This window comes from Meles meles, chromosome 20, assembly GCF_922984935.1.
Source record: "Meles meles chromosome 20, mMelMel3.1 paternal haplotype, whole genome shotgun sequence".
NCBI lineage: Eukaryota > Metazoa > Chordata > Mammalia > Carnivora > Mustelidae > Meles > Meles meles.
In genome coordinates this window covers 1,646,613-1,671,838 of record NC_060085.1, presented here as the reverse complement: position 1 = coordinate 1,671,838, position 25,226 = coordinate 1,646,613, and the positions used below count along the sequence as shown (strand labels likewise).

At 61.9% G+C, this 25,226-nt stretch overlaps 1 protein-coding gene across 3 annotated transcripts in view; it reads left to right on the top strand.

Annotated features, from left to right (window-relative positions):
• Positions 1–25,226, top strand: part of GNG7 (G protein subunit gamma 7) — a 112,822-nt gene that overhangs the window by 19,581 nt on the left and 68,015 nt on the right. For 2 of the 3 annotated variants that reach the window (XM_045990465.1, XM_045990466.1), the window contains exon 2: positions 11,476–11,533. Coding sequence is in view for 1 of the 3 variants with exons in the window: in XM_045990464.1 (XP_045846420.1) it covers positions 7,059–7,135; positions 11,476–11,533 (135 nt within the window). In the remaining 2 variants the exon portion in view is untranslated. Of the gene's footprint in view, positions 1–7,053; positions 7,136–11,475; positions 11,534–25,226 lie in introns of those variants that run through there. The other variant, XM_045990464.1, reaches the window with a different exon arrangement.

Sequence of the window (25,226 nt, the reverse complement as noted above, 5' to 3'; positions counted from 1 at the left end):
TCATCGTTTGTGGGCCATCCGGGCTCTGTGGAGGTCGAGCAGCATCCCTGCCTCGAGCACTCCAGTGTCTCCAAGGGGGACCCATTGGGTCGCGCCAGACCCTCCCTTTGTGAACGTTAGGGTGAACCTGAGTTTGAATTCTTCCTTTGCGTGTTACTGGTGTTTGGCAACAGTTTGTGTTTTGTTTAGCTTAAAAGAAAACCCGCGAACAAACAGCATTTCCCTAAACGAACTAGAAAAAGAGTCGCTCCAGACCTTGCAGCCTTATTGGTGTGAGGGTGAAGTGACATCAAGATCCCCAGGGCTCCGGCTCAGAGGGCAGCTGCGGTCACTGTTACCACTCGGGCGTGGTGCCCACCGATGCAGTTTCGAGGCCCTCCGTGGCTGGGAGGCTGCTGGGGGCCGGGATCTTGGTGCCCCTCTGTGCCATGAAGAGCTGGTCTCATGTACCCCAAGAGCTCCCCGCCTTCCAACCATTTTTGCCTTTGCTCTCCTACTTGGGTCTGCTGGTTCACAGACTAAAGCCTGTCCTCACGCCTGGGAGCTTGACCATTCCAGCACTTTCTGAGGACAAGTCTATAGAGTTTGGAAGACACGTTGAGCCTTTGACAGCGAGTTATAAGGCAATCGTGAACTTTCTGCCGTGTGTTACAGCAACACACCTAGTTTGCACTTTGCAAACCTTTTTTTAAAATCAACTTCCCTGGTGTAGCTTTGAACTTACAGAAAAGTTGCAAAAATAACACAGAGTTCCCATGTAGCCCACACCCAGGGTCCCCTGATATTAGCATCGTACGCCCGTGCGGTGCATTTGGCGCAAGTATTGAACCAGTATCAATACATTGTGATTAACCAAAGTCCATACTCAGATTTCCTTATTCTTTTTTTTTTTTTTGAGATTCTTTTTTTTTTTTTAAGATTTTTATTTATTTATTTGACAGACAGAGATCACAAGTAGGCAGAGAGACAGGCAGAGAGAGAGAGGAGGAAGCAGGCTCCCTGCGGAGCAGAGAGCCCGATGCGGGGCTCGATCCCAGGATCGTGGGAATCATGACCCGAGCCGAAGGCAGAGGCTTTAACCCACTGAGCCACCCAGACGCCCCAGATTTCCTTATTATTTCCCATCTCCCGGAAAATGTCCCCTTTCTGCCCCAGGACCCCACATGACATTTAGTTGTCACATTTTCTTAGGCCCTTTGGGGCTGAGACAGTTTCTCTGACTTTCCTTGTCTTTGAAGCCTGGCCGGTCATGCAGAGGACAGGTCAGGAGCTTTGCAGAGTGTCCTAGATCTGCGTCTGTCTGGTGTTCACTCGCAGTCCGACTCGGGTTGTGGTTTTGTACAAACCCAGAGTGGCTCGTGCCGACGACCATGGTATTGACCTCGATCCTCTGTCTGAGCCAGACCCCAGGGGCTTGACACTTTGGATTACTGCCAACATTTAAAAATCAGGAGATTTTGTAATGAAAGACCTCCCAGCTCTTCAGGGCACTTGGAAGAGCTGATGACATCAGGCCGCTTCCCACGTGGTGACAGCGAACCAGGTATCCTCCCTGCAGGACCCCACATTGTGACCACCTGCCTGCCCCGGGGCCCGTCTCACACGTGTGACCCCAGGATGAGCTGCTGGAGCATGGCACCCTCCACCCCCCACCCCCGCCGTGGCCCTCCTCCCTTGGGGGGGGACGTCCCCGTGACAGCTCACTCCCACACACAGCCCCGCGGGAGGCAGCTGTACATCAGAAATGCGTGGTGGAATGCAGGGGAGGGAAAGGCACCTGGGAGCGCTTTGTGGTCTGTGTGAATGACACGGCTGGCCGCAGCTGGCCCTGTGGGGCTCAAAGCTGCTGGCATCTGGGGCAGACGGAGAGGTGGCCTCGGGCTTCAGGGTCGACCACGCCTGGGTCTCGGACTTCCGGCTCCAGAGGTGGGAGAGAAGAGGTCCTTGCGGTTTTAAGCCGCCTGGTCTGTGGTGGTTTGTTATGTGCCCCCCCCCCCAGAAATGGATACAGTCGGCGAGGCTCGGATCAGGAGGGACACGAGCTTTAGGACACAGACGGAGTCCCAGAGACCACGGGCAGCACTTGCTGGGCGGCACCGTTTTGCGGTCTCGGGGCTGCTGCACCGGTTTGCTGCCCCCCGAGCCCCCCTGGTTCACTCAGCCTCCGAGTGTCGGCTGGAGTCGGGTCCAGTGCGTCCGTGACTTGACTTTCAGAGACCAAGCAGTGGACTCCGGGGACATTTTTCATGGTCACGGCTGCAGTGGTCCTGGCGTTGAGTGGGTGGGGCAGGGACGGCGCCCAGCCCTCCAGAGCGCCCACCCCCGAGAGTGACCTGCCCTCACTGCCCACAGTGCTGGAGCGGGGCAAGCGTGGAGCAAGGTGACCTTCAGATTCCAGAACATTCAGTGGGTCTCAGCCCTGGGACGCAGAGCCGTGCTGAGGCAGCTGGAGCTCCAGGAAGATGAGCTTATCCTCACTCAGCACGTTTTACCCTCTGGCGGCCGCAGGGCTGACCTGCAGAGTTAGGCGAGCAGCAGGGCTCAGAGCAGAAGCCTCCCTGGCGTCCCGCGTGACAGCAGGGGCGAAGTGCCCGCACCGCCCACACAGCGCGGCCTCACTCACCCGACAGTCCCCGCACACCTGCGATGACTCGCGCTCCCGGGAAGGTGGATCGGGAGGGGCAGGCCCTCTCTTCTGGCCTCCGGGGGGAGCACGGGGCAGGCCCCCTGGGCCAGAACCAAGCAGAAGCAGGCCAGGTTTGCTCCACTTCCTGGGAGGCTGCCTGTGTTGTGTGCGTTCCTTCCGCAGAGCATTCCCTGTGCAAGGAGACTCACAGTCTGCAAAGGAAGCCGTGCAGGGCCTTGAAGCGGTGAGGTAGGATCTCTCCGTGTCTGCAGACTTCTTGGGACCCGAGGGTAGGTATTTCCAGCTTTGCAGGCCAGCGGTCTTGCTTGCAGTTACCGGGTTCTGCCTTTGTAGGAACAGGTGTGCCACAGATGGTGTATAAGTGAATGGACATGGCTGTGTTTGAAGAAAACTTTATTGACAGAGCAAGTGGTGGGCCGGACTTGGCCTCCCGTCCATGATAGAGCAGCATTGCCTCCTTCCCAACCCAGAGAGCCCTCCTTATTAAAAGTGGTATTGGACATATGACTGTCCCTTTCTTCTTCTCAGGCAGGTTTCATCGCCTCTCCGAGCCTCAGTTTCCCCATCTGTAGAGCGGGGATAATTACACTCCTTATGGGTTGTGTGTAGGTTGTTGGGTATTGTAGGATGGTAGTTCTCCTCTGGGGTGATTCTGCTGATAGGGGATGCCGGGTGATGTCTGGGGACGTCTGTGGTCATCCCGACTGGGGGTGCTCCTGGCGTGGAGGGGGTAGGGCCGGGGCTGCTGCTCGGCCCCCACAGCACCTGGGACGCCCCCGCGGAGAATGAACCAGCCCTGAATGTCTGTGGGCCCAAGAAGGGAGAGACCCTGGTGCAGAGGGAAGTGTCTAACAAGGTCACTTGCAAAGACCAGGATGCCACGATCTCTTAGTTGTCTTTCTTTCTTTGGCCTACAGCCTCCCTCTGATTTTCCAGAATTCTCCATCCTTAAACCTTTGCCCTCCTCCAGGCCCCGGGCGCTGGGTGCACACTCAGCAGGCCTCCTGAGTGAATGTGGCACGGGGCCGGGTCCGCCCGCGGCCCGGGTTGGCCCGGGATGTTGCAGAGGCTTGCTCCCGCCCCGTGGTGTCTCTGCTGTGGCTGCCCTGGGGCGGCGGGGGGGCGGCGGGGGTGGGGTGGGGGGCGGGGGGCGGGGGGATGGGGACCGCTCAGCCACCTGTCTTCCGCCGCCCCCGTTCCTGTCATCAGAGCACGCTTCCCCTGTAGATTAGCATATCCTGTTTTGAGCGTCTTTCTCCTGTAGGTTTTATATAATCGTGTCATTATTAGGTGCTGTTACAGGGAGTTCCTGTGCCCTCAGTCACGCTCCGAAGCGTCCCCGGCAGCAGCAGCTAATTGCCCGTCGTCACTCACTTCTGTTCTCTCTTTCAGTAAACTTTCATTTTAGAAGAGTTTGAGATCCCAGAGCGATGGGGCAGGCAGCGCAGAGTTCCCGCGGAGCCCGCACCCAGGTTCCCCGCGGGCGCTGTCCTCCCTTGGTGCGGGACATTTGTCACAGATAAGAGACCCAGTGGCCTTATTAACTGAACTCCATACCTCAGATTGCTCGACTTTCCCCCTAATTCTCTTTTTCTGCCCCAGAACCTCATCCAGGACCCCACGTGACGTTCCCGTGTCAAGTCTCAGGCCCCGCTGGGCGGTGGCGGTTTCTCAGACCTTCCGTGCACACGAACTGTGTCCCGATCCGGGGGAGGGGGCATCCTGCGCGGTTACCGGTGGCGATTTTGCTCACCAGGTCTAGACATTCCGGGTGCCCTTTGCAGCCAAGGCTTAGCCAGTGGGTGAAAGTGAGGTACTTACGACCAGGTCGGGGGACGGATTTTTCTCAAGGTGACGGGAAAGCAACCGCCCTCTTAGGAGCTTAAAAGGGGCAGCTCTGCATCTGTGCGTGCTCTGTGCTGAGGGACGGTCCGAGATCATTTTCTGGGTGACGGTCTGCGGCGGCGTGGAGCTTCTCCATGTGACCCACGCAGGGTCTAGTTTGGGGATGAGATCGGGACTCTCTGTCTGCAGTGGTGCGGGACCCTGAGTATCCGTGGCTGAAATAGTGCCCTGATTGAACAGACCTTCTTCTTTTTTTTTTTTTTTTTTTTAAGATTTTATTTATTTGACAGTGAGAGAGAGATTACAAGTAGGCAGAGAGGCAGACAGAGAGAGAGAGAGAGGGAAGCAGGCTCCCTGCCGAGCAGAGAGCCTGATGTGGGACTCGATCCCAGGACGCTGAGATCATGACCTGAGCCGAAGTCAGCGGCTTAACCCACTGAGCCACCCAGGCGCCCTGAACAGACCTTCTTCTGTGCGGGGGGTGGGGTGGCAAGCGGCAGCCTATGGGCCGGACCCAGGCCTCCTGCTTTTGTAAATAAAGTTTTATTGGCACATGGCCACACCTGTTTGTCTCCTGGGGCCAGGTCAAGTCGATAGAGAACGACAGAGAACACCTGCCTCCCAACGCCAAAAGTACTGACCATCTGGCCCTTTGCGGGAGCGCTTTGCTGGGCCCCGGTCTTGTCAACAAAGCCGGCCCCTCAGGTTCTGAGTATGAAGAAGCGGTGGCGTGTGACTTCTCTGCACGTCTTAGGGACGCAGGAGCTCCCGTGAGAGCACAGTCGTGCGCTGCTATGGCGCTGGGTGCTGACGGAAACGTCTTCCAGATGTTCAGCTGTTTATTTCTTTAAGGGATTTTATTCATTGATTTGAGAGAGAAAGAGCACGCTGCAGGGAGAGGGAGAAGGAGGATCAGGCTCCCCACAAGCAGGGAGCCCGATGCGGGGCTCGATCCCAGGACCCTGGGATCATGACCTGAGCTGAAGGCAGACACTTCACCGACGGAGCCCCCAGGCGCCCCCAGATTTTCTGCTGTTTAATCTGGAAAGCACTCGTGGGGTAGGTGCTCCCATCATCCCTGTGTCACAGATTTGGGAAACTGAGGCACAGAGGAGGCCACAAGCTGGGAGTCAGGGCCGACAGTGCCCCACAGCCATGCCTCTTGGATGTGAGAATGTGTCCCCACCCACCCCCTTCCATGGGCCTTGTCAGCATTTCAGTTTCCAGAGGAAAAAGAAATCTGTTTCTGCATATTGTCTCTTCTCTCTCTCTCCCTTTTGGTCAGACATTGGTTCTCTCCCAAATCAACCGCCCGTCTCTCTGTATTCCAATTCCAGATGGGGGTTTGATGACCTTGCACAGGGGAGTGGTCCTGCCCCGTGTCTGGGGACATCTGCGGTCATCATAGCCGGGGGGCTCCTGGCATCAAGGGAGTGGGGGACAGGGACGCTGCTCGGCCCCTGCTGCACCCAGGACACCCCTGCAGAGAGTGACCCGGCCGCGGCAGCTGCGCCAGATTCTGGGGGGAGAAGACCCCGTATTAATTACTTGGGGAAAAAATGGACTCTGATTCCTGCCCACATGTGAGAGCAGAGTAAACCCCCATGGTCCTGGTGGGAACCAGGTGACCCCCAGCCTGGCATGTGGGGGAGGCGGAGAGGACCTCCCAGTCACCATGGACCCGAGATTACAGGGCAGAAGCATGCCCTGTGCCTTCTGCCTTCTGTACTTGGCTCCTGGAGGCCTTTAACCCTGCAGCCAAGCAAACTGGACCTCGAGCCCTGTCTGATCAGGGGTGTGACCGCGCCTGCCCAGGGTCTGTCCTGGTGGAGCCTGCCGTCAGCGCGTTACCTCCCCTCCCACCGTTCCGGCCCCCAGGCTTCTCCTCCCCCTTCATTTGCAATCAGAGCCTCGTCAGGGTGACAAATTTAGATGGTTGCTGTGGTGACGAGAGAAGGCTGGGCTGATCCCGCAGAGCCTGAAGGACAGCTCGGCATTGCTACACGCGGCCTCCAGGCAGGCCAGCAGGCGGCGCTCCTGCCGCACCCCGCGGCCATCAGCTGGGGCTTCCGCGTGGGGTGTCGCGGGGCCGATGCCCCAGTGCCGCCCACTCATTTCCCAGACAGGTGAACTCTATCCCAGGCAGGGGGAGATCTGCCCTCCGCCCTCTGCCTCTGCAGGGTCGGGGCAGCCCATCTCAACAGGGGGCTGTGGGGGGCGCCTGGGGATATGGAGCGCCTCACCACTGGGGTGCCCTCGGCTGAGCCAGCGGGCTCACGGGGTGCTGCTCGATGCCCCCCACAGCGCCTGGGAGGCCCCCCGGAGAGTCAGCCGTGCTGCGGGGGAGGAAGAGACCCTTTCAGAGGAGGGAGGTAAAGGTGGTGGCTTTGTCCGGTTTCAGAAACTCGATGCCGCCATTTGCCTTGCGACAATTCGCGGAATCCCAAGGATTTCATTTTCTCAGCCCTGTTGTGAGGTGGCTTTCCCCTCGCTGAAGTTCTCGTGTCCCACCGGGGTCCTGTGTCTCCCCAGATGACCGGGCCGATCGGTGCTGGGAAACAAGAAAATGAAAAGTCCGTGTTGCTCAGTGCTCACGCTTAGAAACCTGCCACGGCTGACTGGGCGTCCGGGTGAAGCCGTCCGGTGAGTCGGTGTCCCCGCCCTGGCATTAGACCCTGAGGGTGTCAGGGCCGCTGGGTGTGCTGGGCAGCGACGTCTGCTTGGTGCGTCGTGTAGAAATCAGCTCGTCACCGGCCACAATATGCTCTCCGTTGGCCAAACGGGATTTGGGAGTAATCCGAGGGCCGAGGGCCGTGCGGGGACTGATTGTATTAGGGCTCTGATCCGCTCGGGTCCCCCGCCTGGGGCGAGGCGCTGGTCGCCGTTAATCCAGGCTGATCCTCCCTGAACTGTATCGAACTGTCTCGTTAACAACCCTCGAAAGAGCTTTGGGGGAAAAAGTAGGAAATGTGTTTGGCCGGGACGGACCCACCTTCTCTCCGGGTCTGGTTCTAAGGGTTCGTCGGGGGGATTCCTGGGGACGTGTGAGCACTCAGCGATGATCCGGTCTGAGATGGGCTCCCTCTCCCCTCCCGCTCCCTTCCTCCTTTCTAAAACTGGAATTCTGATGTGTGTCTTCAAGACCCTCTCTTAGTAGACTGCTTTTTAGCGTGCATTAGGTTTATGGAGAAACCGAGCGGAAAACGCGCGCCCTCCACTTCTCCCCATGGCCGACTTGCGTCATGTGGCCGCCTTGTTGTCATCGATGAGCCAATATTGATACGTGACGGTGACTGTTGACCCAAGTCCTAGGTGACGTTCCTGCACAGTCTTTGCCCCACCGCGCCCTGCCCGGGACACTGGGAACAGGGTTCTACCCAAAAAGGGATTTACCCCCCAAGGCGGGGACAGGGCCCTCAGAGGGGCAGCAGCTCAGGAGCTACTGTGTCCAGCTGGGCACAGAACCTCACATAGAAGCTTCTGGAAGCCGTGGTGCAGGCTGTTGAGCAGAACTCCTCCTCCTTCCCTGCAGGGGCTCTGTGGTCACGTGACTGGGGTTGTCTTGGCATCGAGCGGGTGGGACAGACTGCTCAGTCCCCCCGCAGCACCTTGGATGCCCCTCACCCTCCCAGAGAATGACCCGCCAGGGCATGGGGGGGGACCCTGAATTCTAGAGGGAGGGACAGTAGCGTTTGCACGCAGCAGGGCTGTGCCAGCGCTCTGGAAAATTCCCTCTGGTCTAGCTCTGATGGAGCGAAGTGGGTTGTGACGTGCCTTCCTCCCGGAGGAGCCGTCCTGTGCCGGCTGGGGCTGGGTCCTCGGTCCCGTAACCCGGAGATGCTGACGACGGGCTCTGAGGGGTGCAACCCAACGCGACTCCTTGCTCAGGGGCCGCCCTGTCATCTCCCCTCGCATCCGGTTCTCGGCCCTGCTTCTGACGGTTTCAAATCTCCAGCGTTGGCAGCGAAGGGTCCCGCTGCCCGTGTCCCCCACTCACCGTTCGGGGGCTCCAGAACAACAGGCAGTAGAAACCACCGGGAGATTACTGGTGGGAGCTCCGGGAGCGCCCTGGGCTTCTGATCCGCGTGCTTCGTTCTCCCTCTGCCGTTGACAGAGGGTGTCACCGAGAGCGCGGCTGCAGGACGAGACTCGCTCCAGCCACGCCTGTGCTCACCGGCCCCTGCGCGGGTCCCACGGCCTGCGGCGGGGTTCCGGCCTCTCCCATGTCATAGGCGAGCCCTGGGGGGACCTGGCCCATGTCACCGGGCTCTGTGAGGGCCGCCTGGTCTCCCCCGGCTCCCCTGGCTCTGCAGGCCTTCCCTCAGCACCGACTGGGGGTCAGGAAACCCGGGGGTCATAGCACACGTGTTGTGTTCAAGGGGTGCGGTGAAGCGCGGCGGCCGCAGAACAGGTGTGGCCCGTGCACGGCGGGTCTCGCCCCTCCCGGGATGCTGGACCGGACCCCGCGGTGCTGGCGATGCTAGCGGGCCCGGGGGCTCCTCGGGGGCTGGGGACGGTGTCCTGGGGTTAGTGCATAACCGGCTGCACCACCCGCCGCACGACCTGGCAGATATCCTAAAAGCCACTGAACTGGACGCTTGCAAAGGGTGAATGAAGGTCATGGTGGGTGAGTTCGATCTCCATGGAAAAGAGAAGGACGCGCGTGGACGAGAGGAAGGTCCCAGGTTGTAAAGTGCTGTCCGGGACAAACGTCCTTCCGACGCGGCCACCCCAACGGCCACCGTTGGAACCTGTTTCCAGGTGTGATTTCTCTCTCCCTTGGCACGGGGCCCTTTCCTCCAGAGCTTCCTCTGTGTGTCTGAGGTCTGCGTCCTGCACCGCCCCGGCCGTGCCGCGGGCTGGGGTCTGCGTGGGGTCGGCAGGCTCTGCGGTCCTTCTCTCCACGTTTGGCATTCAGTTTGGAACGAGCGGTCTCCGTTTCCCTTGGCTGCCGGCTCTGCACATTCCGAAGCAGGTCCTGCTGCGGGGTCCCAGCTCCTCGTCCTGCTGCCGGCCGTCCCGGAGGGCTTGTGGTTCCCTCTGGTGGGAGAGTGAAAGTCCAGCACTTCGGCCTGGGTGACGGTCACAGGCACGGCCCGGCGCCGGCGGGTGCGTCTCACAGCCTGCGGTCTCGTGGGCCCCGGGTCAGAGCTGCAGGGGCGCGTTGCTCACGCTGGCCTGGGCCAAGCGCGGCCAAGGCGGGGGCATCTGCGTGGGCACCCGTGTGTTCACGTTCAGGTGCGGGCTGGCGTTCCGGGGCTGGGGGTGGGGAGGTTTGCAGGGGGTCCATGAGAAGGCTTAGGACTCCTGCTACCATGTTCACAGCGGCCGGGAGGTGGGCACACCCAAGTGTCCCGTCAGTAATGTGTCCCCCACGCACTGCCCGGGGTTAGACCCCGAGCCCACGACGCGCAGGGAGGGAACCAGACGCAGGAGGCCCCACGGGGTGTGAGTCCACGCGTGTGGCACGCCCAGACCAGGCTCCTCCACGGACAGGAAGGGGGCTCGTGGGGGTCGGAGCCTAGGGGAGGCTGGAGGGTGACGACTGACGGGGACGGGGTTGCTTTGGGGATGATGGAAAGCCCTGATGGGGCTAGCGGTGATGGTCGCACAGCTCCGAAAACACTAAAAAGCACTTTATTGTGCAGCCTCTGTGCAGGGGAGAAGCCTGTCTCAGTGAGACGGTCTAGAAAACGATGCCTGCCTACCCCTCGGCCGGTCGCGTCAGCGTCCCCGGGTGTGCAAGGAGTCACCCTGGGTGCAGCTGGGTGCGGGGTGCCCGGCACCCCTTCTGCGCTGGGTTTGCCACGTCTTGTGTGTTTAATTGATTCAGAAATGAAAACTCGAAGGATCATGTGCATAGATGGCCCCGGCGGGGCTGAGGCAAGTCTCAGGCTCCAGGGTCAGGGGCACTGGCCATGCAGGATGGGCGGCTGCAGGCTCCCCGCCTGCCCGGAGAGCTTAGGGGTCCTGCCGACCGGGGTGTTTCTGAGCCCATGGCGCCACCTGCAGGCAACAGTGGGGATTTCAGTTCTCCGTCCCAGCCCCTGGTGGACCCCAAAGTGGCTTGGACTCCTGGAAAGGGGACCAGCCTTTAAATCTTCGCGTTGAGTTTTTTTTTTTTTTTTTTAACTTATTTATGTGAGAGAGAGAAAATGCGTGGGGAAGGGGCAGAAGGAGAGAGAGAGTTCCAAGCCGACTCCTCTCCGAGCGCAGAGCCTGACGCGGGACTCAGTCCCACGACCCCAAGGTCATGACCTGATCTGAAACCGAGAGTCGGATGCTTAACCGACCGAGCCACCCAGGTGCCCCAGAATTGAGTTATTTTTAAAAGACATTTTAATTTGAAAATGCTTTTAGATTTTCAGGGGAGTTTCAAAGAGAGCCCCTGTCTGCCCACTGCCCAGTCTCCCCCGTGCGGCCGCGCCTTCCGACCCAGTGTGCGTCCGCGGCGACCGCGCACCCACAGACCCAGCTCCACTCCACCCGCTTTCAGCGATTGCTCCCAGTGTCCTTCTGCCCTGGTGGAGAAGACCCACCTTGCATTTGCTCCTCGTGTCTCCTTAGGCCCACCCCGGTGACTTAGGGGATGCCCCGGGGTGGGGCTTGACTCCGTTCCCACTTCTTCCTCGCAGAGTGACCGGGAGGGTCAAGCGATGTGGCCGAACAGCTTTACAGAGCACGAGAGGTCACGTGATCACCCGACCCTTCCATCCACGGAGTTTGGGAGCCTTTGGACAATTCGGCAGGGGCAACCTTGCACACTTCTCACAGACCTTTCTGGCAAGTTGCCTTCTTATGTCCCACTTCCACACCAGGAGGCCTGGCCCTGAGGCTGGCAGGCAGCGGAAAGACAGGCCCCCCAGAGGGGTCTTCAGGGCGGTCTGACCTTGAGCGTGAGACCCTTCTTCGTTGCCGCCCCGGGGGGGACACGTGTGTCGGAGCAAATGATGCCCCACTGAAGGGCTCCGTTTTTCTTCCAGGGAGCGGACGTGCGGTTCCCGAGCCTCGGCGGTGAAGACAGCTCAGCCCCGGGCACAGGTCAGTGCGCGATGTTTCCTTCTCCGCCGTCGGCGTGAGCGCGGGTTCGGGGGGCTGTTCTGGGCCTGGGCCAGAGGGAGGGGCTTGGCTGGTGCCCCTTCACTGAGCCGAGGGAGGCGGCAGCGGCCTGCGGTGGCCCCAGGCTCCCCTTCCGCCCGCCCACGCGGGGCTCTGCCGCTGCCGTGCAGTGTTCTCTGTCCGGTGGTCTCCACAGTGAACTTGGGTGTCCCACAGGGGCTCTGACGTAGCTTTGATCGCCGTGTGCTTCATTTGCCGGCACGTTAGGGCCGTTGGGATGTAGGATGGGCATCGTTATGAAGCTGGACGTGCCCACCCTGTGCGTGCGCGTGTCTAAGTGAGAAAACGGTAGAAGAGGAGGCGGACCCTGGAGAAGCACATCCCATCGGTCTGTCTCCGCGCAGTTTCTAGAAAAGGCCCGTCTGCAGGGACGGGAAGGTGCTTGCTGGCCTCCAGGGCCTGAGGTGGGAACAGGGACTTGCTGTATGTACGCCGGGAACTGCTTGGGGGTGGGGGGGAGGGCGGCTGGTGCCCTTGCCAGGGACTCCTGGTCTTGTGTGCTCCCAGCGGGCGGGTTCTAGGGCCTGTAACGTGCACCTCAGTAAGGCACAGGGGATGTGGTTTGGCTTCGCTCCGGAGAGACGCCGTCCTTGGGGACAGAGGCCAGGAGCCATGATGGGAGCCCCGGGCCGCGTGTGACGTGTGGGTACCCAGCGGGTCCCCTACAGATGATTTTCCGTGTGGCGTCCGTGTCAGAGTTGCCAGATGGAGGGGTGTCTGGAGACCGCCAGCAGCCGGCTGGGTGGAGGTGGACGGACGTCCTGTAGAAGGGACAATGCAGGCAAAGGAGAAGCAAGGCCCCGAGAGCCCCCACCCGGTGACGGCGTGCTGGTGTCTTGGCGAGTGTTCTCCCCCATCCTTCTGTGAGTTCCGTCCACACGCGTGATTCTGGATAAATAGGATTTGCTCTTTAACGTGCTCCTTCTGCCCGCTGGGCCGCTTTCCTTGTCAGGAAGCCTGCGTTTCCCTAACCTCGCCTGACGCCGGCTTGGCATTTCACATCACAGGCAAATGGTTCGTCACTCCTTTTAAAGTAATTTTACAGTTGATTTTTTTTTTAAGATTTTTTTTATTTATTTGACAGAGAGAGAGATCACAAGTAGGCAGAGAGGCAGGCAGAGAGAGAGGAGGAAGCAGGCTCCCTGCAGAGCAGAGAGCCCAATGCGGGGCTCGATCCCAGGACGCTGGGATCATGACCTGAGCCGAAGGCAGCGGCTTAATCCACTGAGCCACCCAGGCGCTCCTTTACAGTTGATTTGATTGGCTTGCGGGGGTGTTTATTTTCCTGTTTTTCTCTCTCTCTTTTCACATTCTGCGATGAACGTGTTCGCGCAAACGTTGTGCGTCCTGGGCCGGCTGTTGTCGGGGCTGAACTCCGGCACGTAGGCTTGCCGTGCGTGTGAGAGAGGGAGAGAATCGGGGTGCCCTGGTGTCCCCTTCCAACAGCCTCTTACCCTCCGCAAGTGCCCGGTCTCCAGGGCCGTCTCCCCGGCCGTCTGAGCAGCCGGACACGTCTAGTGCTGCTGGTCAGGCCGCGGGATTTCTGCAGCCCCCGCCGTGCCTTCGGTAAGCAGGTGCCTTGGGTAAGCAGGCGCCCTCGTGCACCGCCCCAGTGTGGGTCTGTCCCCATCATCGGCGACGCTCTTCAGCTCTTCCCACACGGTGTTTGAGCTCTCCGTCTTTCTCTGCGTGGACACGGGCTGGTGTCCGCCTCCCCCCCGCCCCGCCGTGAATACTTCTCTGAGCCGGTCATTCCCCTCTCCTCACCGGGGGCTTTCTCCCACCGACCGAGGACACCGGCGCTCGCCTTTGGGCTTTCTTTGGTGTTCCGCCAGATTTCAAGATGCTAGAGAGCGACTCACCTGCGCTTTGTTCCCATGGCGTCTCGGACGCTTCAGTCTCCGAGCTGGACTCACTGATGGGTCTGACCCCCCGCCGTGCGGGCTGCCGTGGGGGACGCTGTGCAGCGTGGCGAGGGGCGGGTGCTGGTGGAGGGGCGCGGTGGGCCGGCCTGGCAGGGGGTCTCTGGCAGGGACTCCTCGGAGGGGGATACCGGGCTTTTCCTGGCTCAGCGGTAGCTCACGGGTCCCTCGCGGACCATCTCCTGCTTGTCAGGCGCCGCGGGAGGCTTCTGTGGCGGACAGAGAAGCAGAGGCCGGCCAGGGTTTCCCACCTCCAAGCAGCCGGTGTCGCCGAGCGAGGGCCACCGCCGCCTGCCCTGGTGGCAGAAGCAGCCATCCGGCAGATGCCAGAGCCGATCGGTGAGCAGGAGTTTGGGGGCGTTGGCTCCTGGGGTGTCGGGCAGCGGTTTCGGCCCGGCTGCTGCAGTTCCCCCTGGTGGCCACGAGGGGGCAGAGAAGGCCCGCGAGCCGGGCTTGAGCGCGGTGTGCGCGGAGGGTGGGCAAGGGCAGGCAGGGGCGGGCGGGGCCTGGGGTGTTTCCAGCGTTGGGCTCCCCCACCTGGAGTGCCCTGACCCCACCTGGAGTGCCCTGACCACCCTGCCCCGTCCTCCAGCATGTTTCAGCTCGGAGAGCCCCCTGGTCACCCTGCCCCAGGCCCCTTCACACCGTACACCACAGATCCCAAGCCCCCGGATTGGGACCAGGATCTGATGGCTGGCCCCGTCCGCTGGGGGGAGGGAAGCGCTGACTTTGCGACCTTGGGGGCGCAGGGGGCCTGGACCTGGGCGCAGTCCTGTGGTCAGAGCAGAGGCCGTGGCACAGAAGCGAAGGCCCGGGATGGGGGGTGGGCAGCCTGGCCGCGGCAGCCCCCCCTCGAAGACTGAGTCTTGCTTCTGGAGCCTTCCCTCCTCCCTCTTCTGGAGCAGCGGCCGCCCCACGCAGCCCTTCCTTCGGGGCTTACCTGGACAGCACCAGCCCTCAGACGCCCCCCGGGTCTCCAGGGCAGGGACTCTGGCCCTGTCGCCCTGCAGCCCATGTGGCCTAGCGTCGGTCGCTGTCAGACCTTCCCGTGCAGTCACCTGGGAGCTTGCCTGGGCACAGGGACGGCCTCCCACAGACTTCATGCCCCCCCAGCAGGGACTTCTGGGTGAGTGCCTGGGCCAGGCCCGTGGCCCCGGCAGTGACCGGAACAGGCGAAACCCTTGGCTCCCGCAGAGCTGATGTCCCAGCAGGAACTGGGGGCCCCTGCGAGTTCCCCCGCCTCAGCTCTGCTGACATCAAGGCGGTCACTCTCTGGGGTCAGTGTCCCACGCGTTGTTGGGGGGGGGGGGCGGCCCCGTCGGCCCCACCCACTGGCCACCAGGAGCTCCTCCCTCCACGGCGAAAATGACCACAGATGTCCCCAGACTTGGCCCGGGGTCCCCTGGGGGCAGGACGAAGACCATGCCCTAATGGCTTCTGTCACACTGGGTCTGTAACGGCGATCCTGGCCACCGGGTGGGTCTTCCCGCTGCCCCTCCAGCCTGGCCGCTGCCCCGGACTGCTCAGGCGCCCCGTCCCCCGAGGGCACTGGCCTTTCACCCTGGGAGTCACCTGGGCTCCCGTGTTCCGGCCCTCGCGGTGCTAGCCATGTGGGTGAGATGTGGTCTTTGAGCTGAATCCGGTGCCCAGAGCTGCGATTCCCAGCACGGTGGGCACGAACCCCGGCAGCCCTGAGCCCCCGCAATGGGGCCACCGGGGACACGAGATTCTGCGTATGTCAGGGAACATCCGTGATTCTTCACTGAGGGCGATGCTGCCCCCGGGGACACTGGGCGGCGTCCGGGGACATCTCTGGTCGTCATACGGCAGGGGCAGCTCCGAGCCATGCTGCCCAGCCTCCACCGTGCCTGGGACCCCCCCGCAGAATGGCCCACCCCCCCATGTCCCTGGTGCCGGGGGAGGGGGAGGATATGCACTTTCCAGGAGTCTTGCTCGTGGCAGAACGCGCAGAAGAACGGGGGGGGGGGCGGCTTCAGGGCAGAGCGCGCTGCTGTCCCCCAGCTCGGCTCCCCGCTTCAGCTCTGTCCCAGGCGTGTGGAAGTGTGCGGGATTATCAGTGTTTCTGTGGACAAGCTGTTCTCCTGCAGGAACCGCCAAGATCGACAGTCAGAACCTTAAAACCTTCTGCTCATGAAAGGTCACGGGGCTGCCGCTGCCTTCCCAACAGAAAACACATGCAGAACGTCCGTGATCGGGGGCCCTGCCGCAGCCCACGGTGCCCGAAACCCTCTCCCTGCAGGCGCTCACCCAGGGGCCACGTGGCCATGTCGTGGGAGGTCTGTGGCCATCATGACCAGGTGGGTGGGGCCAGGGAGGCTGTTTGGCCCCCCCACAGCACCCAGGATGTCCCCTCGAGAGTGACCTGCCCCAAAGTCCACCAGGGTGAGAGGAGGAATCCCCGCTGCCTGGGAGCCTAGTTCCCAAGGGGGAGTCAAGGTCACACCGTCTCGTCCACGTGCACTGCTGCCTGGTTCCCACCCTGGACCCTGTGGGCCAGGGTGTGCTGGAAAGTTCTGGCTCACGGGCTGGCTAGTGCTCCCGCCTCCTGAATTTACCGCTGGACAGTCAGGACCCCGGCGGGTTCACATGGAGGATTGCTGGTGCGGGGGCCCCCTCAGTGGGGCCGCCTGAACCGGAGCAGCCTGGTGGCCACATAGGGGCGGAGACCACACCTCGTGGGCCCAGGGATGTTGCTGGGCAACCGCTCACACAGTCAGCCTCCCTCGGGCAGGGCAGGGCCACATGCGCCTGTCCTGGTCACCCAGCTGCAGCCTCTTGACTCAAAACACAGGGCGACAGTCACGTATGTCAGGAAGGTGGGGGCGGGGGCAGGAGCCATGTGGCCGGAGGTGGGTCCCTGCGTCCTCCCAGGGCCCGCTCTCAGCCTGATTCCCTTGGGGCTGGCGGGTTGGAACCTCATCTTCCCTCCCTCTTCGTGTTCTCAGTCCACAAACGTCTGTGTGCCGGGGCCCCGCCGGGCTGACCTGCACGTAGCTGCCGGCAGGAGCCCCGGTGCGGGACGGAGAACACAGCGTCCACGGGCCAGAGCAGGTACGCAGGACAGGGCCCAGGCATAGCCTGGAGAGAGCCTGCTGGGCGTGCTCAGCAGCGGGAGGCAGGGAGAGGGACTCGGGGGCCCGGAGCTCCTGACGGGGCACCCAGTGCAGGTCCGTGGTCGTTGGGGGCTGCCTCTAACGGCCACAGGCGGAATCACCGGTGGTCTCTAATCGTCACGGTGCCCCCGTGTGCTGATAACCGGAGGGGAGGCCTTTGGAGGGTGATGCTGTGGTCTCTAGTAGGGACCCGTCTTGGTCTTCGTGCACGATTCCTGGCTCGCCGCACCCCAGACTTGTGACTGTCTGAGTGCAACGAACGTCCCTTGTATGTGACTGACCGTGACAGTGACCGGGACACCCCAGGGTGCTCTGCCCCGCCGTCTCACAGAGCGTGTGATGGGTGACCGCACTCACGCAGCACCCTGCTGATCGGCTCGTGGTTCTGCAGGTCAGCAGTGTAGACACTATGGCGGCTGCTATATCCAGAGCCTCACCAGGCTTGGCCAGAGCTGAGCGCTCATCGAGGCGCGGCAGACAAAGAAGCCGCCTCCGCCATCAGTCCGGCTGTCCACGGGATTCAGCTTCTTTGTGTTGCTGGCGGCCAGCCAGGGGCCACCCTGAGCTCTTAGAGGCCACTCTCGGGTCCTGTCCAGGCCATGTGGTCTCCTCCACTGGCCTCCTCACACTCCCAGCCACTTGCTTCAAAGAGGTCCCCGACCCTTTGACGGGCTCACCGGATGAGGCCAGGCCCACCCAGGTGCGTCCCTTTTTGATCAACTCAGAGTTGACTGAGGTGGAGGCTTAATTCCATCGTCTAGACCTCTTCTTCCATACAGATCGACTACACAAGGCATGGTATCTCATCCTGTTCCCAAGCCCTGTCCACACCCAGGGTTCGTCCACACGGCGCACTCAGCAAGGAGCAGGGGTCCTGTCGGCCACAAAGGGGAGGAAGGGAGAGAGTCCCTCTAGACACAGCCCGCTGCTGTCCACGCCCCGTCGGATCCCTGCTCCTCGGGTGCAGGGAACCTGGGAGCAGACGGGGTCCCACTCTCACCGTTAGGCTGATGTGAAACGGCAAAACAGGAAGATCCCTAATCGGCTGACTCTGGTTCATCGGAAGAGACGGTACCTAGGTGGGCCTGGCCTAATCAGGCCAGCTCTTGAAAGAGACCAGAAGCTTATCCTGAGTACTGAGGTTCATGGGTGCGGGGGGCTGAAGGACGGGGACGGGAGTTCGTGTTGACCGGTGGTTTGGGTGTACGAGGTGAAAGAGACCTTAATGCTAACGAGCGGTGCGCGTGCGAAGGGGTGAGATGGCTGTGTGCTTGTTACCGGGAGAGAGAGACACGGAAAGAGCAGCAGCGGACACTGCCGCCTCGAAGCGAGCAGTCGTGTGAGTGCTTGGAGCGGTGCCCGTCCGGGAGCCAGCTCGGAGGGGGGCCCGAGCTGGGGGGTGAGCTCAGCCCCGCCAGCGAGCCCGTGAGTGGAGGGCCCCATCGTGTCCACGTCACAGATGAGAAAACAGTGGCAGAGGGGCTGAGTGACTTGCCCGGGGCCGTGTTTTGCGACGTTCAGGTCTGCTGTGTCCGTCCCCGGGCTGGATCGGAGCCTCCGCAGCTCTTGCCCGACCGCTCGCAGGTTCTCAGCGCATGAGTGGACGAAGGAGAGAAGGCCCCGGACTGGTCCTCACCTGACCTCCGGCCCCGAGAGGGGAGTCGGACCTGGCCTGGTGACATGTCGGGGACAGTGGACAGAGCCCGGGAGGAGTAATGATCACATGCTTCTTCCTCGGCAGAGTCGTCACCGGAGCTGAGCTCTGAGCTCATCAGCCTCCTGGAATGCGACGTGCTGTCCCCGGCTCCTGACTCATGTTCCCGCTTGTCCAGACCTCGCTCCCGGCCGAGGCGGGCTCTCGGAGCCGGGCGCCCTCTAGCCCACGTGAGGCTCGCTGAGCCAGGAACAGCCGAGGGACAGAGAGCCAGGCCTGGCCGCACTCCCGGTGGATGTTTCTGGCACCGGGCTGCCTGCTGTGGGCGCGAGGACAGGCACACGGAGTTCGTGGGCAGCACCCGGGGTGCGGGCTGGGGTCACACTGGCCAGTCCCCCTGGCAAACCATTAACCAGGGTCCCGGTGCCACGGGGTAGAGCCAGCTGGCTCCCTGGGCACCGCGGACACCGGCCCGCGGCTTGGGCACTGTGGGTGGGGATCAGGCAGGATCCTGGCCCCGCCTACTTGCTGCCAGGAGCTCCCCCCACCCCAGTCATGACAGCCACAGATGTCCCAACGTCACCCAGTGTCCCCTGGGGCAGGACTGCCCTGGGCGAGACCCTAAGTGAGCAAACTGATGTTGACAGTCCGGCTAGGGAGTGAGAGCAGGTGCTCAGGGAGGCCCTCCTGGAGGAGGTGACATTTGAGCTCGGTGGGTGATGGCCGGGAGCCGACGGGGGGGCCGCGGGCACAGGCTGAGGGAGGGGGGCAAGGAGGCCAGGAGCAGAGCTCGTGCCTTATCCGGAGGGTTCCAGGCCCACCCGTGGCAACGACGAGCTGCCCTTGTTTTCCAGGTTAGGAAACTGGAGAAGGCGAGGGTGCCCGGTCCCCGCCCCGCGGTGGAGAGCGGCGTCCCCGTGGGCTTCAGGCCAGCCGGGGGGCTGGGGGTGGCGTGGGTGCTGGAGCCAGGCCCAGGAAGCTCAGCCCCTCCCGGCTCCGAGACCCTCCGTCAGGAAGCTCAGCCCCTCCCGGCTCCGAGACCCTCGGTCAGGCAGGCCCCGGCCCCCCCGCCTCAGTTTCCCTTTGGCGCAGCTGGATGACAGCCGCCCTGACACCCAGGGTCATTGCTAGGAGTCGAGGTAACCAGCTCCCCAGGTCGGGGCTCTGGGTGAACGGGCAGCAGCACGTCCCTTAGCCTGTGGTCACTAGAGGTGACCTCCCCAGGCCCTTCCTCTTTGGACTCTGCCTCCGAGTTCGTCCGGCTTCTCTGGATCCGAGCAGACATGGGGACTGAGGGAGAGGCCCCTGACCCTTCGGCAGGTGGGTGGCGAGCCCTGGACCCCGGCTCCCATCCTGGTGCTCTTCCCTCTAATGGAGGATGAGAAAGAAGGAGCAGAAACATGTGGACAGAGTGCACCCCCGCCCGAGAGCCCCGCCCCGCGAGAATAACAAACAGGGTCCACTCTCAGCGGGTCCAGCCTGTGTCCCTGAGGAAGGACTGCAGCTGGGCGGTCGTCCGTGTCCCGAGCTGACCTTGTCTTCCCGTGCTCGGGGCAGGAACGGCCCGGCCCACGGAGTGGACCTCTCCAGGCCTGGGACACCTGGGACACGGGCGGGCCGGGCCGGGGAGGGGGGGGGTCTGGGTTTCCCGATCTGCCGCCTGCGCGCCCCTTCCCGGCTCCTACAGGGAAGGTCGGCAGAGGTGGTCTCTGCACCCTGCAGGAAATCTGACTGGTCTGCCACCTCCGGGAGGGAGCCCAGCAGAGACGGCGGCTGGGACAGTCACCTGCACCACGAGGCCACCAGGGCCACTGTGTCTGTGCACCGGCCTTGTTGCACCGCGCGTGCCAAAACCGGGACAGAGACGGCCTCCTGAGCGTTTGGAGCACCTTCTTTTCTTTTTTTCTTTGGTAGTAAAATACACATAAAATCCACGACCTTAACCATTTCTAAGCGCACATGCATAGCTCAGCAGTGGGAATCACACTCACACCCTCACCCTCCATCCTCAGAACCTTCCATCCCCCACACGGATGAAGCACGGACTCCCCAGCCCTGCCCCAGCCCCGACTCCCACCCTCTCCTCTCTGTCTGAGTGGACGGGACTGCTCTGGGGCCCTCCTGGGAGTGGGGTCCTGCGGGACGGGTCCTTCTGGGTCTGGCTGCTCTCCCTGAGCCTGGTGTCCTCTGGTCCCTCCGCGTGGTGGCAGGGGTCAGGGTCCCCCCCTTCCTGAGGCTGCACCATGTTCCCGCACATGCGCCAACCACACTCACCCGTCAGTGGACACGTGAGTCATTTCCACGTGTTTATTGGCTGTTGTGAATGTGCTGCTGGGAACACGGGGGTGCGAATGCCTGTTTGAGTCCCCGCTTTCACTTCTTTTGGGGAAAAATAATCCTGTTTGTCTTGGTTTGACAGTCCACCCCAGCCTGCGGGTCCCCTGCCTGCCCCTCGAGACGCAGGGGAGCCCAGTCGGAGCTGCAGAAACCAAGATGTGGCTTCTCCTTCCCCGACCCTCATTTGCACTCCCACACCCCAGGAAGGAAAATAGACATTTTGCCCAAATGAAGATGCCGTGGGGTGCAGGTTCCCAAGGTGCGCATGGTGTAGGACGGGAATGACGTCCTAAACCGTCATGGAATGGCAGTGCTTCCCGGTGGTGGAAGCGACCTTTGCTGGGTTCTGGGTCTTCTCTGGATGTGCTCCGCCTCCCAGGCACCTTTTCTGACCCTGAATTTTGCAGGGTGAAGTCGTGCACCCCTCAGGAGCACCACCGTGAAGCCGCTAAAAGGTGTGGCTCCAAGGGGGGGAGAGGAGGGGCTGTCCGGTGGCCAGGCCTGTGTCCGCCAGGCTCCAGGAGCGCTCACCTGCCGGGTGCCGGAGCCGCCAGGGGCCCGCCCATCCGCGCCCAGGCCCGGGCCTCTGCACAGCGGGTGTTTGATGACGATAACGTGCCCCTGTGTTAGGGGCTGGATGTTTGTGTCCCTCAAATTCCTGCCATACCAGCGGGCTGGTTTGGGAGGTGATGGGTGTTAGGCGAGGTCACGAGGGTGAGGCCCCGCGGTGGGATCCGCGTCCTGGTAAGGTGAAGAGGAGTGATCAGGACGCTCCGTCCCAGACACAGTGGGGGTGGGGCGCGTCCCCACCAGGGACCGACCTGCGCCCCGTGATCTCAGACTTCCCGCCTCCCGAACCATGAGAAGTGATGCCTGTGCGCTAGGCACCCCGTCTGTGCCGTCCTGTCAGAGCAGCCAGAATGCACTAACACAGCCCATCAGAATATTTTTTCTAAAAAAAAGAAAAGAAAGAGAAAGACAGTCTGCGAAAGGCACCACGCACGGTCACCTGAGGCGGGGGTCCCTCCCCTTCAGATCCTCACAGCGGTTTCTGGCACGCGGGGCCGGCGGAGCTGCCTCCTGTGGGCAAAGGGGAGATCGGAGAGGCACGTGCCAGTGTCCTGGGGTCACTGTAACAAGACTAAAGACCAGGGGCCTGAGAACCACGGGACCTCTTTCTCCCACATGCTGGGGTCAGAAGTCTGACGTCGAGGTGTGGTGGGGTCCTGCTTCCGCCGCAGTCTCCAGGGAAGGGTCCTTTCTGCCTCTCCCAGCCCCGGGGTGGGGGTGAGGGGCAGCACTGTGGGGCTTGTGGCCATGTCCCTGCCGCCTCGGCCTCTCCCTGTGCATCTCTCCTCTTTTGATAAGGACACCACTGCCCGGGTCAGGGCCTCCCCAATCCTGCATGGTCTCGTTTTAACATAACCAATCAGACCCACAGAGACCGTCTGTCTCTTCCAATAAGGTCACTACAGAGCCTGCTCCCACAGACGGGGCCGCCTAAACCACAACTGTGATCTCAGGGTCCTGGAGCCGGGAGGTCTGAGATCAGGGTGTCTCCTGAGGCCGCTCTCCTGGCCTCCCTTCCCCGTGTCCTCACCGGGCTGTCCCTCTGTGCGTGTCTGCATCCCACCCTGTCCTTCTACAAGGGTGCAGTCAGACTGGCCTCAGGCCACCCTTGTGACCTCACTTAAATTAATCACATCTGTAAAGGCCACGTCTCCAAGTACAGTCTCACTGGGTGTTTGGGCTTCAACATGGGAATCTGGGGACACTGCTCAGCTTATCAGTCACCTTCTGAGGTTCCCGGGGACACGCTATTCAATCCACCGTGGGAGGTGGGGGCTGAGCTCAGGCCTCCATCAGGGAGGCTGTGTGGGAGGCAAGGCGGGGGTCGGGTCTCCCCAGGAGGAGGCCCCGGCGCTCGGCAGAGCGGCACAGAGTGGTCTCTGTGTGTGAGTCACTTAGCCGAGCTATGGTCTGACCTTCGGGGCGCCCTGCCAGGAATGGAGGCTTCACCCCCATCCTTCACCCCCCTTTTTTTCTTAAAGATTTTGTTTATTTATTTGACAGAGAGAGATCACAAGTAGGCAGAGAGGCAGGCAGAGAGAGGGGGAAGCAGGCTCACCGCTGAGCAGAGAGCCCGATGTGGAGCTCAATCCCAGGACCCTGAGACTATGACCTGAGCCGAAGGCAGAGGCTTTAACCCACTGAGCCCCTCAGGTGCCCCTCCATCACGATCCCTTTTATAAACGAAGGTGGGCACAGCAGGGAGAGGTTGCCCGGGGGCACAGAGCAGCCCAAGCGCGGCCGACCTCTACCCCGCAGGTGTGTTCCGTGCCCAGCGCCGGCTTCCCAGCTGGGGGTGCCGACAGCCCGAGGAAGCCCCCAGGGCCCCCGAGGCGGCAGGCACCCAGGGCCTGGGAGCCCTCTGACCCCTGGGACGTCCCCTCAAAATCTCTGCTTTTGCTTTCATTTATTTTTTGTTGAAAGGTTTTTTTTTAAGCAGCGTCTGCACACAGCATGGGCTCTAAACCGCAGCCCCGCGATCCGGGCCGCGCGCTCTCCCGGCCCAGCCGGCCAGGTGCCTCTTTTTGTTTGCTTTTAACGACTCGAAAGTGTCGCGTTCTTGCTTGCGAGCTCTCTCATTTGCTTGGATGGAAAATGATGTGGACTTTTCCCTTCTGTGGATCATGTTGATGTGGCGGCTCAGTGGCCCTTGGGGTGGGCCCGGCTCTGGGGGGCCGGGGGGGGGCGGGGGAGCCCCGTAACTGTCTGTGGCCGGATCACAGGGCGGGGCAGCGAGAGCGAGACCCGGCGTGTGTGGATGAAGGGGGGCGGCGTCCAGGAGCCAAGTACAGGCCTTGAGCGCGCTCTGTGCTCTCAGTTCTCCCGGCGTAAAAAGAAGGTTTTTCTAACAGCTTCGCTGAGACAGAATCCACTCGCTGTCGGGGTCACCCTCTTCAGTGTATGATTGGGTGGGTCTAGTACATTTACATGGTTGTGCAACCGGTTCATTATCTCATTCCAGAACAATCCATCACGGCAGAGGGAAACCCCGCCCCCGTCAGCAGCCCTTCCCCCTCCGCCCCCAACCCCCGGCCCCCATGAGCCCCTTCCCATCCGTGGAGGGGCCTGGTGTGGACGTGTCACACGCGTGGACGCACACCCCATGTGGCCTCCTGTGTCTGGTCCCTTCCCTGCACGTCGAGGGCTCGGGGCCGTGGCGGGGGGTGGGAGGGGTGGGGGGGTGGGGGGGTCGGGGGGTAGCGGGGGGTGGGGGGGTGGCGGGTGGTTCTCCGCCCCGGCCTCAGGACAGAGATTCTCAAACTCTCAGGTCCTGAGGGCTCCAAGGGGGTTTGTTTTGTGCAGGTTTTATTCATGGGAAGTCACTAGATGAGGAATCAAAGCTGAGAAGTGACTTCAATATTTATGAATTCGCTTAGAAATAAGAAAGTGCTAAGTGACTTTTTTTTAAACAAAAAGTAACCAAGGTTTGAAAAACAAGCAGGTTTGGTGTGAAAGTGGCAAGGGGAACCCCAGAGTTGGGCCTGACCTGGGAGGAGACCACGGAGCAGGACGGCCACGCCCAGTGCGGGTCCCCGTGGCAAAGGTCATGGTGGGGGGGGGGACCCCGTGGCTTCTGGTCAGGCGTGGCCGTGTTGCCTTCCAACTGCGACAGCCGTGCCCTGGGAGAGAAGATGCTCCCGCGGGGAGCACCGGGGGAGGGCAGACGGGACTCTGCAACTGCTCTGCAAATCCCAAATTATTCCAGATGAAACTGTTTGAACACATGGGGCGAACACGAACAAATAAACATGGGACAGAACGAGGAAGTGGGGTTGAGGGCTGTGGCCTCAGTGAGGGGAGGGTGGGGGACATCCGCCCCGGGACCGGGCGTCCCCACAGGAGGAGCCAGGGGGCAGAAGAGGGAACGCAAGTCAGCAAGTCCTGACCCAATGCCAGTCACGCACCAGAGACAGTCGTGGTTGCCGGACCTGGGGTGGTGGGGGATCCAGGGAGGTCTCTAAGGAGGGGACGTCCATGCAGACCCCTAGGGACAGGGAGGAGCACTGGAGGCAGAAAGGGGACTGAGCCGAGTCTGGCTGGGCAGGAACGGTCATGAGACTCGGCCAGGTGCCCTGGGGCTGGTCCTCCGCTGGGGCTGCTCCCTGCTTTTGACAGGCTGAAGGGAGGCCGAGGCTCCCAGCCCCTGAGACAGGGTCAGGGCTGCTGAGCGGGGGGTCAGCTCTGCCTCCCTGGAGGATCCCAGTTCTGGTCCAGGCCAGCGGTTCTCAGTGAAAGTCATTTCTGTCTGGGGGACACCAGGCAGAGTCTGGGGACATCTGTGCCTGTCACAACTGAGGGGCTCCTGGCATCAAGGGGTGGGGCCGGGTGCGTGCTCTGCCCCCGCGGGAGTGGCCGCCCCACGTCAGCAGTGCTGGGGGAGACCCTGCGCTAATTATCTAGAAGAAACTGGAGTCCAGTCCCTGCTCACTCTGGACACGGTGTGGGGCTGGGCCTGTGCTCAGGTGGGACTCCAAGTCGCTCTTTGCCGGGAAGTTCGG